Here is a 19,303-nt window from a genome sequence, read left to right as displayed (position 1 = left end):
GCTTCATCCATATTGGCTGATTCATTGACTCCATTCTGTTTGTAAAAAAAAAACAAAAAAAAAACAAATTATCTCAAACACATAGGCACACAGTGTATAGATCGGACTTACACTATAGTTCTATTTCTTGAATAATATTGATTTATATGACGAATGAAATAATTTAATGACGATGAGATTCATCAGTATAAACTTTACCTAGACACTAGTCCGAATTGAATAAAAAATAAATACATTGTAACGAATCCTTCCTCTACATTTATATATTTACACCAAATCTAGATCTTGACTCTCTATCTAGTTCCCCCGTGATCTAGAAAATATATGAAAATATATACACTTGAATTTATTAAAGACAAAAGATGCTACATAGGCCCTAATAGTTAAGTCTAAGTCCTATAGAAATGTGCCACATAATATTTTGCGGGGCTTACAAAGCCCGGTCACAATCTAAAGTATAAGTGCATCACTGCTAATGAGACAATTATTTTTAGAATAGCAATACGCTTAAATAAAATTAATAAATTTATAAAAATTATCACTAAAAATTAAATAATCTTCTTATCTTACATAATACAGACGTTACTTAAAAAAAAAAAAAGAAGATAATTACGTCCTACGCGTCATGCATTTAGTCATGCATATTAACCTATGACCTAAATTCTGCCAAGTCATTGGTTTTCCTGGCTAGCTCAGGCAACCCATTCCATGCTCTAATAGCACTAGGGAAGAAGGAGTATTTGTACAAATTTGTCCTAGCATATGGGACAAGGGATGTGCCTTTCTCTTTGTGTCTTTCTGAGTATTTTATTAGATTTTGTTTTTGTATTTGAAGATTATGGTTCAGTGTTTTATGTATGATTGCTACTTTACTTTTAAGTCTTCTATCCTGAAGGCTTTCTAAATTTAGTGATTGTACTAAAGGTGTTACTCTAGTTAAATGTGAATATTTGTTAGTTATGAATCTCACTGCTCTATTTTGTGTCTGTTCCAGTTTCTTAATGTTTTCTTGAGTTGAGGGGTCCCAAACAGAGGATGCATATTCTATTATTGGCCTAACCAAGGTTAAATAACATTTTAATTTTATGTTCTTATTTGATTTATAGAAATTTCTTTTAATAAACCTTAATGCTTTATTTGATTTTTTTATAGTTTCATCAATATGGGGATTCCATGACAGTTTTTCATTTATTATAACACCTAGGTATTTTGCGTTTTTAGTCTGTGTTACTGGTTTGCCATGAATAAGATAAGTGGAATTAATTTGTTTTAGCTTTTTTGTTACTCTTAACAACTGACATTTTCTAGGTGGAAAGACATGCTTCAATTTGATTCCTATTTCTGTAATTCATCTAGACCTAATTCTCTTTGTAAAATTTCTGTATCTTGTGTTGTTTTTATTGTTCTATATATTATGCAATCGTCTGCAGATAATCTGACTTTTGTTCCTGAACTAATGCTATTTGGTAAAAAATTTATATTCATTAAAAGTGGTTGTGGACCTAAGACTGTTTCTTATCCATACTTTATAACGTATATTAATTATACCTTATAATGGTTTAGTGATCAAATCATATCCTATGATGATATGATATCTTATGATGGTATGATTGTCATGTCTTATGATGGTATGGCTGTAATGTCTTATGATGGTATGAAATATGAATGTCATATCTTATGATGGTATTACAGTCATATCTTAAGATGGCATGATTGTCATATCTTATGATGGTATGATATCTTATGATGGTATGACTGTCATATTTTATGATGGTATGATATCTTATGATGGTATGATTGCCATGCCTAAAATGTAGGTGAGATTGATCAGAATGCAACGAGGAGGAGGAGGGAATGTGTACCGGGGAGAGATAAGGAAATGGGCGAGTGATGGAGAGAGAGAGAGAGATAAAAATCTTGATCAACAGGCTGAGGTATGAATTCTGGCACCTTATGGTTCACGTGTGATAACATTAACTCCCACCCTCCTTATCCCATCTAAACACCCTCCCCCTTCCGGCATAACAATTCAGCCACGTTCGCTAGCTATCACACACACAGTGATCTAATCCAGAATAAAGATTTTTATAAGCGAGGCTAGAGTTAGCGAGAGAGAGAGAGACAGACAGAGAGAGAGAGAGAGAGAGAGAGAGAACTAGTTGGGAAAGAAAGAGAGAGATAGAGAGAGGGAAAGAGAGAGGGGGTGAATGAGAGGGAAGAGAGAAAGAAGAGAGAAATAGAGGAGCGTGGCACTGAGTTTAAAAAAACACGAAAAGAAGTAATAGATTTTTTATTTATTTCCTTGTTCCTCTATTCGTCGACAAGCTTCCTTCAAGTGTGTGCGTGTGTGTGTGTTGCGGTGTGGGTATTGTCATCTAGTGCACGTCTCTGGGGTTTGAACGCGTCGATTGACGTGATGTGGTGAGCTCTCCACTGACTGGCAGTCCGTGGTCTATTTTTAGAGAGTGTTTTTTTTTTTTAGGGTTTAGACTGTGCCAAAATGTTTGTGGCGAGTGAATAAGGTCAAAAGAGAGAAGAAATGGATTTCTCGGGACTCTGGACCGTCCATTTCTTCCAACCAATTTATCGGAACCGGAACCAGCGCTCTGGTCGTCACGTGACAGTGTGATTCTCTCATTGATCGGTAATGTGTACGTGTGCTTTTCTTTTACGTCTTAAAATGTAGCATTCTCTTATATTATCTCTCTTATATTTATATATTTTTTCGAAATACCACTTACTGATTCAACTATCAAGAGATCTTTAGAACCGCCGAACGGATTCACATGAAATTTCGTACACAGTTTCCTTCTATCTCTTAGGTATTGATATGAAACGATTTTGATAGATTCGCAGTCTGAACGCAGTCATTTGTGAAACATTGCCAGCTTTTTCTTAAACCTTTGTATATAATATATAACTATAATGACGTAAGCTGTAAAACATTCAAAATAAATTATGCACTAAAATTGGGGAAAAAAATATTTAAATTAATTTGATTTTAAAATATCATGATGACTTTTTATCTTTTACTGGTGGCTGGATTTACCTTTAATGAAAACGATATGTAAGTAATGACAAAATAAGTAGGTCACGGCTTGGTCTCTCTAGCGTGATAATTCTCGCTTGAGCGAAGAGTTAAATACTGTGGTAGCACCGTAATCCCAGAAGTACGTTGCACTAAGTGTCCAAGGCACGACCCAATCGTAGAAACGGACGACGCAATTTGCGGAGTATCAGACAGGACTGGGGGTGGAACACATTCCATCCACGTCTCTTTGTTGGGAGAAATCAAAGTGTTTAATTAGTAAAAACTACAAACCGCAAAGATTATAAATCAGATCACTCTGAGAATGGGCACCTATCATTAGTTGGTTTAATTAAAAAGGATATTTGCCGTTTTTCTGGCCACGTTACGCCTTCGTTAACAGTAGGCCATATAAACAGATGACCTATACATCATCTACCCTTTAGATTGTAAGGTAGGAATGGGGTATTTTACCTTAGTAGGCGGATATGGTAAGCACGAAAGTAAGACGGTATACTTGATATTCGACAGTCCCCCGATATGTCTCATTACAAGAAACACGATAAAAACAGAACAGAAACGGCTATTAAATCAATATATTCTTTCAAAACATGCAACCCCCTCCTCCGACATGTTATCTGGAACAGGTTAGGCCGAGCATTGACGATGATAGGGTTGAACATAGAAATTGATTATCAGCAAGTTGAGCGAGGCACAAACACACAGGCAGAGAGAGAGAGAGAGAGAGAGAGGTGAGGGGGGAACTGAGCGGCCATATTCAGCATGACTTCTAACAAAGAAAATAGATAAAGAATAAAAGAAATGAAGATTTCCAAATAGAATTGAAGACAAAATATAAGTACAAATATTAATTACGTCCGGGGCTGAGGCGATAGAGCGCTAAGCTTAGGTTCCGAGATGTGCCAGGTTCGAATCTCGGTAGAGGGTGGTATTTTCTTTTTTCTTTCTTTTTTTTCTTTTTTTTTTTTTCCTAACTTACGATACCAACGTTGATTTGACCCCATTAAATTAAATTAAATGTTGGTTTTATAAAGTTTAATTTGTATATATATATATATTTATAAAGAGCATGCATTTTTCTATAGTTAAATACCTACTATAGCATTTTCTGATTACATACAAAAAAGTTTTTGAAGTTTAACCATAACAGGGTAGTGAAACACAAATGAGCAAAATGAAAAATTCCTTTGGAACGTGAAAAATAATTACGGAGAGAAAGAGTTAAGTTTGGAACTTTCAGAACCCCCTTGAGTCTAATGTGTTTAGTTGGAGAAAGTAAAGGCGGTTGGTCGTTGTGTTGGTCACATGACTCCCTGCTCGTTACCCGTCGGTTAAAGAAATAGATCACAAGGTCTGAAAGGGGATACCTTTTGTTTTCTCTTGAATGAACGTTTCTCTCTGTCTTCATCTAGTCTCGCTCGTTTATCGGAAACTTAAAATCTACTAATAGTCAATAGTTTTCATGTCTGATTCAGGCAACCCGTTCCATGCTCTAACGGCCATTAGGAAATAATTGGCACTTATATCCCCAATGAGTAAAATGATATGAGTACCGTAAATTTTGGTACAGATGAAAACCATCACAGATGACACAAAATGGTGAACTCGAGAGACATATTAACACAATACTTAGGAAAGAAATAAGGTCAAGACTAATTAACATAATTACTTACATTGTTATATTTAAAATAAATAGTTTATAATAGTTTTAAAATTATACAACGAAATTTAAAAAGGTATATAAGATAAAGAAATAAAAATTGTGCTAAAGTTAAAAGTTAGTACTATTACTGGAACCATAAATAGTGTGAATGGAAAAGTATACATATAAAGTAAAATGTATATATCGTTTGTTCGTAGGCTGATTCTAATTATATGGTCATAACTTTCAAGAATTAGACTGAAAGTCTAGAGCATCACCAAAAACTGTCCAAACTTAATAAACACTCTAGGAAGAGGCCCAGAACTCAATAGACACTGTTTATCGATTTTTGTAGGCACTTCACATCTTCTCCAGGTCCAGAAATAGAAACAGTCAAAGTTGTCAGCTTTTTAAAGGCCTGGGATTATTGGAGGGGCCAGAAGGGATACGATTTCTAATATTTTTATCCTTAGGTTCAGTGTATAGATTACTTATGGCATCGAACAATTACAAATAGAAAAATCGATTTAAAGAATTGAACTCTCCTCTGGATATTAGAATAGAACAAAGTAAGGACGTCTGGTTACTGTTATGGAGATTATTGCGGTGTTTGCAGTGCAAGTCTTGAATATAAAGATCCTATCAGTAATCTCTCAGTCCAATGTACTACAGCACCTAGCGCAGCGGTTCTCAACCTTTTATGATTGCCGACCCCTTTTTACAATCCCCCACTAAGCCGCGACCCCCCCCCCCCACCCGCACACGCACACAGCAATAGAAGAATAGACAATAACAATCCATTTTTTCAATGGTCTTTGGCGACCCCAGGCAAATCGTCAATAGACCCCCAAGGGGGTCGCGACCCACAGATTGAGAACCCCTAACCTAGCGTATCTCTAATGGCTGCACTTGCCATACTAAGACCTCAAACTGCAACTCGTCTTTAAAAAGTATAAATAAAACAGAGCATAGGGAAAAGTTGGTATTTAAAAAGATACTATTTAACCTTTAAGTGTAATTCGACAGAAATTAAATTTAATGTCTATAATATTTGTTCTTGTAATATAGAAACCGAGAATCTGTTTGCACTTTAATGCTAGCACAATTTTTTTTTTACAAAGCTTATATCAACTCACTCTGTCTGTCTGTCCGTCTGGTAAAAAGTTTCAACTTTTAGTTTTCTCCCATTTCCAATTCTCGGATTAAGTTAAAGCTATGAACAATTATTCCTTGAACCTGACAAGACATGTGTAAATAAAAGAAATGAAACAATTTGTTAATTAATTGCTTGTGATGAATTATTTTCTTTGATTTTTTAATAAGGGAATAAATGCTACTTAATGAGAGATGGGGAAGTATATATATGGAGTTAGACTCCTTATTTCGTTTAGACACGTCATTTCTCCCACTTCCCATTCTCGGATCAAGTTGAAATTTTGCATAATTATTTTTACTCGATAACAATGCACAATTCAATCCAAAAACTAACCAGTTATATAATCTTTTAATACTAATTAATTATTTTTTTTATATAGCAGAAGGGGAGCTACAACCTCTAATTTCCAGATAAATGGCAGTAATTAGCGGTTGTTTCCCCTTTGTTTCCCTTTGTTTTTGTTTGTAAATTTGTGTAATACCGTAAACAAAAATTTGTTGAAATAAAAATATGCCTCCTAATAAATACGCATGCACAAGCTAAAATGTTTATTAAAGAAAATGATGTGATGTGAAACACAAACACACATTTACATGCAGTATGTGATAAATTACATTGTAATGGAGATTGTTATGGCGCAAAAGCCAATATAGTCAGCAGACATAAAAAAAAAATATTAACAAAAGTAACTAATTATAAATATAATGGACAAAAATTACTAATGTCTTTGGCTTAAAAATATATAATCAACACTGCATTTAATAATTTAATCCAATATATTATAATTCACTATACAAAGTATAAATTTCAAATATATGCATCACATGTATGCAAGTCTAAAAACTTGCACGCAAAAAGTGAACTATGGATGGTCTTGCATAATTTTAGTGATTTATCAATAATTAAACAAAAAAAATATTTCTTTATGGCTGGAATTGCAAATGTCACGTAATGAGTAGTTACAGTACCACTATACAATAATATAAAGAAAATTTAAATGGAAAAAAAGAAAATATGGTAACCTAAGCTTGGAGATTAAGCGGTAATGGAAGTTGTTTAAAACAGTGTTTTCCATGCTTTTTCTTCAACTGAACACCTTGTACATTCTACGTATTTAGCGGAACACTTTACTTATTTTTTAGAGAGATTAATTCACGTGGTGACCTACGATGTCATTATTCCAGTAGTTCGTGGAAAACATATTCAGACCTCGCGAAACACTAAGGTTCCTCGGAACAAAGTTTGGGAACAATTTGTATAAAATTACAGACACCTTCAAGGTCTTAACATCACTTGTTGCCTGACAGAAGGCGATACTGCTGCAGACATGCAACATGACCAGATTTTTGTTTTTCTATAACTAAGCTCGACTCTGACAGTGACAGGAAATGAATATTAGTTCGTTTTTTATATAGTAATAATAATCTTATAAGCATTATTGCAGATACGTGAAGTTGTAGCCCTGTAACTTATTAAACTTCTTAAGGAAGACCATTTCTTGTACTTTGTACTAAAAAAATCATTTTAATGTTGTCTACGGCTATTTTGTTCTCTCTAATAGCGCATTATTTATCGGCTTAACCTTCAGGACAGAAGACTTAAAAGTAAAGCAGTAATTATACATAAAACACTGAACCATAATCTTCAAATGCAAAAACAAATTCTAATAAAATACTCAGAGAGACACAAAGATAAAGGCACATTCCTCGTCCCATATGCTAGGACAAATTAGTACAAATACTCCTTCTTCCCTAGTGCTATTAGAGCATGAAATAGGTTGCCTGAGCTAGCCAGGAAAAAACAATGACTTGGCAGAATTGAAGTCATTGGTTAATATGCATGACTAAATGCATGACGCGTAGGACGTAATCATCTTCTTTTTTGAATTAACGTCTGCATTTTAGAAGATAAGATAAGATAAGAAGATTGCTATGTAGAAAGATATGCATTCACAGGTTGAGGCTAACGACTAAGTTTATAACAGCTTCGTTGACGAAAAGTTGAAGATATAGGTCAGATGATGTAAAGGTCATCTGTTTCTTTGGCCAATGGTTAACTAGTAGGGTGTCATGTGGCCAAGCACAACCGACCAACCGCCTTTTACTTTCCCAACTTAATTTAGATACCCAGTTTGGTGGACTCATTGGCGCCCTAAAAATCCCGAAATTCAAAATTCCAGTTTTCACCGAAATTCGGAAGCCGAGCGATTAACCACAGAGCGACTTGGAAAAGTCTACTAAAAACATTTTTTTTGTAGAAGACATTTCAATGTATCTCTGACAAAGTCATTCTCATCATCTTTCTCACGAAGACTAACTTTCTTATTGCGCAGCATCTTCCGAAGTATTGTTGAACTAAAAGGAAAGAGAGTCCTATATAAACATATAATTATTTAACTAACCTCCATGCAATATGTATACAATCCAGTATGGTGCCTTCCTGCCCCCTCACGAAGAGTGCGATAGTGACGTCTGAAGACATTTTCGAAGCTCGATTGCAATTGCTAGCTTTGATGCGGCGCGAAGGAAGAGACGTTTTGAGTAAAGGGTTAAGAAACATAACCTATTAACTGTAAAATATATAATTATCTCCCTTCTCTAACTAGATCTATATTTTCAACCTTGTAATCTATCTATAAAGTAGAATGTGAGGTGTATGCATGTGACTTATAGACATCAAAACCGCTTGACCAATCTTGATAAAACTTGGCAGGAATATTTTTTATTGGGTACCAACTTAGACCTTAGTATATGTAGCCCTAAAATAAACTTAGAACCCTAAAAAAAATAAAGTTGTCCGACTCTATTAAAGCTATAGTATTTTATGGATCTAGGCCATGTCTACAATATTGACATGAGAAAAGATCGAAAGAATTTAGACCTAGATCTAATTTTAAGAAATACACTTTGCGCAGATAGTTTTATACTTTAACACATAAACATATTAATTAAAGTCCATTCATTTCATATTTTGATCAAATAAACATTCAAATTTGATTTTCTAAAGCATACATCTGCGAAAGCTGCGAAGCCGAGTTGAGATAGGCCTAGATCTATATTCATTCATGAATCGCGTTCTAAAAATTATTTCGTTTAATTGTTCACTTTATGATCCCATTCATTTAACAAAGCTATCGCTCTTTTCGTTTTTAATAGATATGAAAGTATCGACTTCGGGTAAACCCATTTTCGCAAAACTAATTTTATTTTCGTAGCGAAAGAGAAATAACGTGAAAGGATCATTAGCAAAGTTTAACATACATCTAAATCCAATCCACTAGATTAGTAAACACAAACTTAGACCCGCAGGCCGCGGGTAATGTCTGGCCAGTTCTCTTATAAACAGTTGACTTTACTGCAATTGAAGAAAAAAAAACATTTTTTTAAAGAATGTTCATAGGCAAGCGACTGATAGAATTCATGCTGGCATATAAATCAATATGGCTCTCGTGTCCTTGCGTGCGTACTTCTTTTAATACCTAAAAGAAATATAGAGGTCAGCCTAATTCAAATCCGCGCGTGAGGAGTTACGTAAAGACAGGTTGCACTGTGAGTACTTGAGCCTCGTCTGAGGTAGAGTAATGAGCAGAGGGGGGGAAAAGGAATTTCCGATGATGTCAGGAGAGAATCTCTTTCGAAGTAGATCACGGCCATGTTTACGTTCTGGAGGTCGATCAGGTGCTGTTCCGGTCGTCTGCTGACTTTCAAACCGTTTTTTCCGTGTTCGCTTTGTGAATGTTGGCTCGAGGTACGGATATCATGTTCACACTTTTGGATGGATTGTTGCCTGCAAGCTATAAATAGAACGTTTCCAAATGGAAGGGAGAAGACCAAGGGAGACAAGTGAGTGCCGAAGCTACCAGACGATGCAGGTTTTCCCGTTAAAGGTGAGTACTTTCGTGTCACTGTGACGAAATCTCCCAGAGTAGTTCGTGGTCGGTGCTAGGAGGTGATGAGAAAGTGGATTGGGAGGGGTTGGGGGGGGGGAATGATGAGATGAGTTGAAACTTCAGAGTTGGTTGATACAATGTTTATGTTCCTCAGACATAAATGCACACTTATTAGCTTAAGTGCATTTTATAACTTTAAGCTACTTTCTATATAACCTTAGTACCGGTGACATAGTAAAACATAGTTTAATTTAATGTACATATTAAGAACCAAAATGTTGTCCTGAAAGAGATAATAATAATTAACCTATCAATATAAATATTGCGTATTTAATAACCAAAAAAATAGTTTTTAAATTGTATCGCGAGAAACAGTAGAAAACATCTCTTTGTTTGATTAATCTTATGATCATGTGCTGATTAAACTTAAATATTTTTTTCAGTGGCGTAGGTAGGGTATTGAGGGCCGTGGAGGGGGGGGGGCGGATTTTTTTTTCTGGAGCCCCTGCATTTTACATTAGACTTCATGACATAAGATAATGTACTTAATAAATATATAACCTCACGTCGTTCTTTCTGTGCAGAAAAGACATTTATAACATCATCTAGATTATTCTAGATCAATGCTGTCTAGTATTTTAGACTCCATGTGAATAGCAAGATTACATGGCAGTGTCGAATATTTAATATTTAATGTAAAAAAAGAATGTTTCATTCATTAGGGGATACTTTCAAATTTGGACATTGTTACCCCCACCCCAGCTGCGCCACTTCTTTTTTTTTTATATGACATGTGTAATGTATTCATCGGCATGTACAGTGGAGGTTGCCGTCTATGCTTGTTACGGTATGGAGGTGTTTGTCTGGTGTGTGTGTGACAAGGTGATGGACAGATCGAGCGCGTGAGTATGATTGTGATCGGGAAGGTTTGTGTTTTAGGTTGTAGCTTTAAGTTAATGTTGACTTAGTCTAAATGTGAGCGAAATTAATATTTTTTTTTCTCTGAAGTAATATTTGACTGTCTAGTGTATTGGCGTATAATTTGGGAGTATAGATTGACACTGCAGTATTGATCGTTCTTGCATATCCTGACTTTGCTGTGTTTTGTGATTATGACAGTTGCGTCCCTTTGAACGAGACTAAGGAAATCAAACCATACGAGAACAAGAAACTAGTTTGGGCTAGGCTTGGCGTTTCAAATTAGTGTTTCCTCAATTCAATTCTATGATTATTCTTTGTTTCCAGGCGAACTTAACAAAGAAAGTGAAGGAAAAATCTATAACGTGCCAGCTGTTAGTATGCAGTTGGCAATCTTGATAAATAATGTGAAATGTTGTTACATCTTAGAGACGAATTCAGAGAGTATGTTTCTATCGTCAATGTATGTGTCTAGTTATTTATATATGTTTTAAAATGCATCATAACGATTTCAATATAGTGGATATATGGGGGCGTCAAAACAACAACAACAACAACAAATCACATTGTTTGTGTGTGTGGGTTTTTTTTGTTTCAAGTTTCGAATATTTCTTTTGATTTGAAAATGATTACGTCATAGCCCAAAAGTTCAACATAACGACGGAGGATCTGCAGCGAGCAGGGTTTAAAATCCGGGACCATCGAGACTCCAGAAGGACAGTCCAAAGCGCATACCACAGGGCAAGGCGTAACTCATCCCTCCAGCTCTCACTTTAGAAGTTTAAATTCTGATCTGATCAAGCCAATGTACATGTATACATGAAATAATGATAAGGCTTGCCTTCGAGTCCGAAGATAAATGAGGAGTACAGTATTTCACGTGGCTACGCAGTCCCAGCTGCGATCTACATGTTTTGCGCCATCCAGCGCAGACATAACCGTTGTCCACCACTGGTTGGTTTAGGTTCTTTTTGTGCCATCATTGGCAGTTGATTTTCTCTTGGGCTCAGATTTGTATCTCGCGGCCTATGTAAAAAATTTCAAGCTATCTCGTCTCGAAGCCGCCTGCTCTCAAGTGCTCTCTTCGTGTCAGTTAAAGCAAGCAAGAGATTCGAACAGCAAGCTTTTAGAGGAGAGAGTAAAATAAGAGTTGGCTATCAAACTTTTTCTAAGGCCACCTATGACCCATGGTCATGGCAACTTGATCACATCAATCTCCTAGCGGCACTCTCTGTGAGAGGTCATCGACAGACTAGCACCATGACGCTGGTCACATTGAAAATCTATACCGTTCATCGATTATGTTCAAATTTAATTTTTTTTTCATATTGATTTTGCAATACTGTAAATTTGAGCCAGCGTATGGAGTTATTGCTGATCTGAATCAGAACACTTGCAGAACAATGGATCAAGTGTTGATCATGTCATATCTCAATTATTTTCGGCGTAACGTTTAGCCTAATGAAGTATTTTCAGTATAATTTATAAGTAAAGTTCCCCTTTCAGACCTTGTGGTCTATAGGGCAGATGATGTAAAGGTCATCTGATTCTGTGGCCTACGGTTAACGAGGGTGTCATGTGGCCAGCACAACGACCAACCGCCTTTACTTTTCCCCAAATAATGTCAGCTGGGTGGACTCAGAGGCGCCCAAGGATCCCGAAAATAAAATGCCAGTCTTCACCAGGATTCGAACCCTGGACCCCCGGTTCAGAAGCCAAGCGGTTTACCGCTCAGCCACCGCGCCTCCATTTTTTGTAGTGTATAGTAGTCCAGGCAAGCTATTTACACTATTTGCAATAAATAATGTGAGCTTAGAGGAGGATGGAGTAACAGGGGAACTCCCCAGTAGCGCTATTAAGATACACTCATGCTCTCCCTTGATCCACTGGCAATAAAGAAAACTGGATGACAGCAGATGGTCTCTGAAAGAAAAAAAGCTGGGGAGCTCTGACAGTGGTCGCGAGACTCACATCTGAGACCCAAAGAATGGTCCCTGTGGAAGTCAGGGGAAAACGAAGAAAAGAAAGCTTTAGCGGTTTTGTTTGTATCAGATGTAGCAAAAGCTTGAACGGTTTTGTTTGTATCAGATGTAGCAAAAACTTGAACGGTTTGGTTTGTATTTGATGTAACAAAAGCTTGAACGGTTTGGTTTGTATCAGATGTAGCCAAAATATGCAGGTCGCAACTGAGTAAGTCTGATGACGTGAAATACTGCATTCATCTTTAATCTTCGGAGTCGAATCCAATGCCACATAGAAAGACTTTTTATTCGAAACTAAACAGAAATAAAACGAAATATACCTTAGGAGACAAAAAAAAAAAGATCTTTGATTTTCAAAAACGTAATGGGAGACAATAACAATTATTTTATTTAAAAAAACAATCCCTCCATTATTAGGCGATACTCACAAGTAAGAGCGATCACTTTGCTCTTCACAACTAATGAAGAGAAAAAGAACAAAATTTTACCCTTCCCAATTCTCTTACCTCCCCCAAGGGATATGGAATGGAAGATTCTAATTAGGTGATATCATTAGAGATTTATAAGCATAAAAAGACAGTAGTCTAGACAAGGATGCTGGATCTAGTTTAAGATTTGGTATAGAAGATTCTAGTAAGGACGTAGAAATATGAATAGAAAGTACCCTAGACTGCTTCCTACATAAGACGGTGCGCAAACTGTTCTTCTACACGTCTATTGGTTTCTTTAACACTTTCATATTATCAAAACATTTCCAACAATGCTTGTTCCAGATGAGAATTATCTAGATCTCCAGACCATAATACATATTAAGATAGTTAATTTTTGAAAAAAAAATGATATAAGTAAAACCGATTGAGTTATCGCTGCGAGGTCTATTAGCTAGTAATATTTTTTTTCTCAAAGATAAAACTAAATTGTCAAATTTCTAGAAAAAATCTTTATAAGATCCGTGTCTAAGTTCCAGGTTATGCCCATGAAAAATATGCGCGGAGTTAAGAGGAACTGTAAAAAAAGGAAGAAACATAATCTGCAGTTTGTTTCCTCGGAATTTCAATTGGATTTGTTTCTCAATGCTAATAAAATTGGATGTGGCAAATGTTGTGCTATGTCTTTTATAACCCAGGAAACACACACAGACACACAAACACACACACACAGACACACAAACACACACACAGAGACACACAAACAAACACAAACACACACACTCAATAACACTAAATCAATCTGACAAGATGAATAGATGAAATGAACCTTGTAGAACCTCGTTGTTGGGGAGACTATTGGGGAAGCTGGTCCAGTTTGTTTGTATAATGTAGAAGCTAGTATTAACCCTTTAGACGCGTGTGGTAAACACTAGAATCGTAATTCCATTTTGTATGCACTCTTGTTAAAAAGATCTGCACTTTAAGGGTTAAACTGAAAAATGTTTTATTGTGATTAATTCGTGAAATGTGGCCTGTCAGCATCGGTCACAGCTTCTATAATTTGACGGTAGACTGTTCTTCTCGAAATATATTAGGGAGAAATATAAAGCGCTATGTGTTTAAAGACCAATAGGGACAATGCATAAAGCTTTCATTTCTGAAGATATGTTAAGGATAATTTATGGTAAACAAGCGTTGGCCATTTGGGATGGAACCCACGACTATCCCATTGATAGCCAAGCGTTTGTGTGTTGTTTTCATTTGTAATATGCATTTTCTCTCCTCTTTCTACTTCTTTCTCTCTTTCTGTCTCTCTCTTTCTCTCTCTCTCTCTATCTCTGTCTCTGTCTCTCTCTCTCTCTCTCTATCTCTGTCTCTCTCTCTCTTTTTCTCTCTCTCTGTCTCTCTCTTTCTCTCTCTCTCTCTCTCTGTCTCTGTCTCTCTCTCTCTCTCTCTATCTCTGTCTCTATCTCTGTCTCTCTCTCTATCTCTCTCTATCTCTCTCTGTCTCTTTCTATCTCTCTCTATCTTGCTCTCTTGCTCTCTCTATCTCTCTGTCTCTCTCTGTCTCTCTTCCTTTCTTTCTCTCCCTCCATCTCCGCCTTCTTTATCACACACACACTCTATCTTCCTTCTCTCTCCCTCTCTCCCTCTTTCTCCGTTCCTCCCCATCTCTATATCACACTCTCTCCCATTCTCACACACACACACACACTCTCTCTCCTCTCTCTGTCTCTCTCTCTCTCCCACTCCTCTCTCGACATCATTAAATCGCCATTAGATCAAGAGTATAAAGCTAATTTCTTCTTAGGTTAACTGTGTTGAAAGCTGTCGGTAATGGGCAGAGACAATTTTTGTCTCAAATCGACCCAATTTCTAAACTAGACTGCGACAATCGTCTTATTTCGGAGTTGATTTTCCTGTCCCAGCATTTGATTGGTTCCCGTGTTGCCATGGTTACAAATGGCGTGATTTAAGGACCTAGACAACTTGAAAATATGTCGGATTCTTCAGAGCTTTTAGGGAAATTGTTTCGTCTTCTTTTCAGTCTTAATCAATTCTTTTTCATCTTTAGCTTCTGACTTTTTAACTTCCCCGTCCCCAGGGTTCATTTCCGTCTTTTGGTCCTCTTTATTACAGCTGTTTCGTCAACCGTAGCCTTTCGAAGTAGAGATTCTTTTTTTTTAATTGTCTGTTTAGCCAGGGGCGTAGCTAGGAATTAGCCATCATTTAGGGAGCGGTAGGGCTTGATCTCCTTGGTGGCCCCTGCATTTTGCGTGATATTTAATATTTAATGTAAAAAAAAAACTTATGTGGGGGCCGCCCTCAAGTGGGGGCCCAGTGGGATTTTCATATTCTCCCCTCTCCTCCGCCCACCCTAGTTACGCCACTGTGTTTAGCGTTAGTATGTTTTCATATCTGTTAATAGTAGTAGATATAGTCATTTTGGAAGTCACATCGGCAGATGATGTTGTTAATTTTATGTTTCTTTGCCATCAAATGACCATGTGGTCAGGATAATAATTGTCTTCCTATGTAAAGAAACTTGCCTGTTTAAGTGTTATCTTTCAAACATTATGGACAAAAAAAAAGAGTCTTAATATCTTTAATTAAAATGAATTAACTTTGTCAAATCTCTCTCTCACTCTCTCTTTCTCTCTCTCTCCTTTTTCTTAATCTTTGTATCTTGTTCTCTCCCTTTTTTATTGTCTTTCATTTTCTCTGACTCAATTTCTCTCTCTCTGTTTTTCTTTCTTTATCTCGTTCTCTCTCTCTCTCTCTCTCTCTCTGTGCCTCTCCTTTATGCCTAGTTTGATGAATATAAAATAGAAACAGACGTAGAAGAAGAAGAAACAACTTAAAAAAAAAACAAAAAGAATCATTAAGAAGGCTTCAAACAAATATCGAGAAATCGGGCAAGCTGATTGGATCACATGACCCTTGAATGAAAGCGAGACTTTAATCAATGGCTTGGCTAGTTCCCCCTACCACCACCACACTCCCCCTTTTTTTTTTTTTCGCTTTCAACGTCTTCCGGCCAGCAGCAACATTCCTGAATCTCTAGACCGTAAGAATCGCCAAATATTGACCAGTGATACTCTGACCTCTTGCACAACCAGTCTGTCCACTAGGCTCACTCTCGGCATCACTCCTCCAGCGTAAATATAGTTTAATGATCTTCTATCTGGGGCTCACTGGCTCAGAATGGAGATACACAAATAACTATTCGATTAAATCTATATTGATCTTTAAAAGCTTTCTCTGGCAGACATCACGAGTACATCTTGCAGATTGAAAGTGTGAAGATCATCCACGAGGAGCGAGAACGGATTTATTTTTTTAAATTTTGACTTTTTGAAATTATTTTAGCATATGAAAAAGACTAGTTAGGTTTCCGGTAGGATTATCTATTTTAAAATTCTCGACCTGTATGGCGACATTTATGCACTACGCAAGACAGCAGGGTTTCTGTCCAGGGCTTTTGCAAGAGAGGATTTGAGCCTCTCAAGCCCTCACTATCATGGAGTTTGATGATGATGATGATGATGATGATCTATTTTAAAAGTTAAGTTCTACAGATGTGTCATAAGTTACGTTAGTGCGTTCTGAGTTATAGTGGTTTAATGATCTATTGGTGCGTCATTGAGTGAAATTTTAATGACTCATCCGAAGATTATCTTCAACAAATTATAGTCATAAAATAGATAATGTTAACAAATTTCCTCAAAAACATTTGCCATAATTAATTATAATAATAATTATTATTATAAAAGATAGAATAGAAGATTTAAAAGAATTGATTCCAATAATTTTCGTAGCTGGGGGGTAATGTACTATTTTTAGCTGCTCAATTATGTAAAGTTTAAAACTAATAGCTCTCTCACAAAGAGACAATTTTCAGGGTGATATTGCAAGTCTCAAAGAAATGGAAGCAATGTTTGAGAAAATATTACATGTTTCAAATGACGCAGGTGTTGCTAATTATACAACTTTTCGGTAAATAACGACTCCATGGTGCCAACTCGTAAATTGCAGTTCATTTCAGTGGGGTAATAGTTATCGAAAAATATTAACTGGAGCTACAGAATAAAGAAACTAACCAATAACAACCCTATGTTCATGATGCCATGCTAAATCAATCATGACCATTTTAACAGACGTCAAGTTGAGCAACGCTATTATTATCACGTCAATAACAAGTGAGTTTATATCATTCACTGTAGTATTTAATGTTGGATGTTACACCTGGTTTGCTACGAAATGCTAAAATTAAACTGACTATGTGTAACCCCAGAAGTAATATACAAACGAATCTTCTGCTCTGACATTACCAGAAGTCATGACTATAGATTTCCGATTCACGTTCGTAGCTCCAGTAGGATTCATTTCCCGACAATTTAGCTCCCAGTCATTGGACTGGAACCAGCGTGACACCAAATTATGTAGAATTTGAACTGATCATGATTTAATGAGTGGAACAAATTTGAGCAGTATTTGTCTTGTGAGATAGGAAACGTGGAATTGTATGTGAAGTGAAACATGTCGTGGTTAAAATGTCACGTTGTAAAGTAAAAATGAAATAGCTGTACACAAATGGAAGTGTAATTCTCTTATCGTACATTCTAGAAAATCTTATTGGAAGTTCATGGCACAGAGAATGTGTGGGTTATGTAGCTTGGCTGGGGTCGGGGGGGGGCACGATTTTTTTTTCTAATAATCAATTTTCAGGAAATACATTTTTGTTGCTAATCTTATAAGTTATAGATCTTTTTGAAAAAGTAAAGATTATTCTGTCCTACGCATGTCCGAGTATCACATGATGTCACGTCAAGATAGCCACAGAAAAATAAACAAAAAGTTTTTTTTTACATTTTGACTTCTAAAGCTTCGAGTTTCTACACAGCGGATTATATACTGTAAGGGGAGGTAGCTGATTTCCGGTAGCAATTACATTTATATTATAGAAGTTTGACGAGTTTGTAAAACCTATGAATAGAAGAGGCTTAGCTTATACCAGGGTCATTCAGTCAAGAAGTTTCAAGTTTCATGTTAAATCTAGATAAGTGAGTCCATAACTGAAATTGAATTTTAAATTGTATAATTAATTGATCTGTATTTTGTGTTCAACATGGTTATGTTTCTACTTGAAGGATTCAAATATTTAATTTCGTAAAGTGAAATCTTATTTATTCTCATAAACAACAAATCCTGACATACTCTTGGACATTGGGTCGTCAGTTTTAATTTCGGAAACTAGCATGACGTTTAAACTGCCCAATACCCATTAGTCTAGTCGTGCATGGTAATTAGAGACTTCAACTCTGCTAAGTCATTGGCTTTCCTGGCTGATTCAGGCAACCTCTACCATGCTGGACAGGAAGTAGGGGGAAAAATAACTTGTCCTAGTTTATATTGCACGTTATTAATTAGAATGGAGATAGTGAAATGAAATAAATAACAAAGTAAATTATGATCATTAAACTGGAGTACCCTTTGCAGACCTTACGATCATCTGTTTCTGTGGCCCACGGTTAACGACGGTATCATGGGGCCAGCACAACGACTAACTGCATATACTTTTCCCCAACTAATGTCAGGCACCCATTAGTACTGGGTAGACTCAGAGGCGCCGAAGGATCCCGAAAAAAAAATCCCAGTCTTCATCAGGATTTGAGCCCGAGACCTCCGGGTGTCATGTGGCCAGCGCAACGACCAACTGCATTTCCTTTTCCCAAACTAATGCCAGGTACCCATTAGAGCTTGGTGGACTAGGAGGCGACCTAAAGATCCAGTCATTAAAAAGCACATGCTTCACCAGGATTTGAACCAGCCAACCTTGCTCTTTACATTCATATTATGTTACTTAGTAACTTATAGTTTATTTCATAGTAACATTTGTATAATGTCACATATATTAATGATTATAAAAATAGACATCAATCTGACGAAGATTATTGTCTAACAGACAGGCTAACAATATGTCTTAATTATAAAATCTACCCTCTAACTGGGATCTAAAAAAAATGTTCAAGTTTTTTTTTTCATCATAACGGTAACTAAGCCAAAACCTTTCAATGACCAAGTCCAGCCCCAGGCAATAGGACCGTCTGGAATTTAAGAGCTTTGTTAGAATGGTCAGTGGTCGGGAGCGAGACAAACAACTTCCTTTTCATCAATTCCTTTACCTTTAGAGTAGCGAGGATTTAGTTGGAAAACTAGTAGTGCCGGATCTACCA

General features: G+C 36.4%; 1 protein-coding gene across 2 annotated transcripts in view; it reads left to right on the top strand.

Annotated features, from left to right (window-relative positions):
• Positions 1-19,303, top strand: part of LOC106062110 (carbonic anhydrase-like) — a 126,415-nt gene that overhangs the window by 11,496 nt on the left and 95,616 nt on the right. Inside the window, exon 1 of one of the 2 annotated variants that reach the window (XM_056034730.1) lies at positions 9,555-9,733. The exons of the other annotated variant lie outside the window; for it this stretch is intronic. Coding sequence (XP_055890705.1) covers positions 9,662-9,733 — 72 coding nt within the window. The 5' untranslated portion in view covers positions 9,555-9,661. Of the gene's footprint in view, positions 1-9,554; positions 9,734-19,303 lie in introns of those variants that run through there. 2 annotated transcript variants of the gene reach the window in all.

The sequence above is a fragment of the Biomphalaria glabrata genome, chromosome 7, assembly GCF_947242115.1.
Source record: "Biomphalaria glabrata chromosome 7, xgBioGlab47.1, whole genome shotgun sequence".
Classification (NCBI taxonomy): Eukaryota; Metazoa; Mollusca; class Gastropoda; family Planorbidae; genus Biomphalaria; species Biomphalaria glabrata.
Note: the sequence above shows the minus strand (reverse complement) of the source record. Positions and strands in the feature narration are given on the sequence as shown.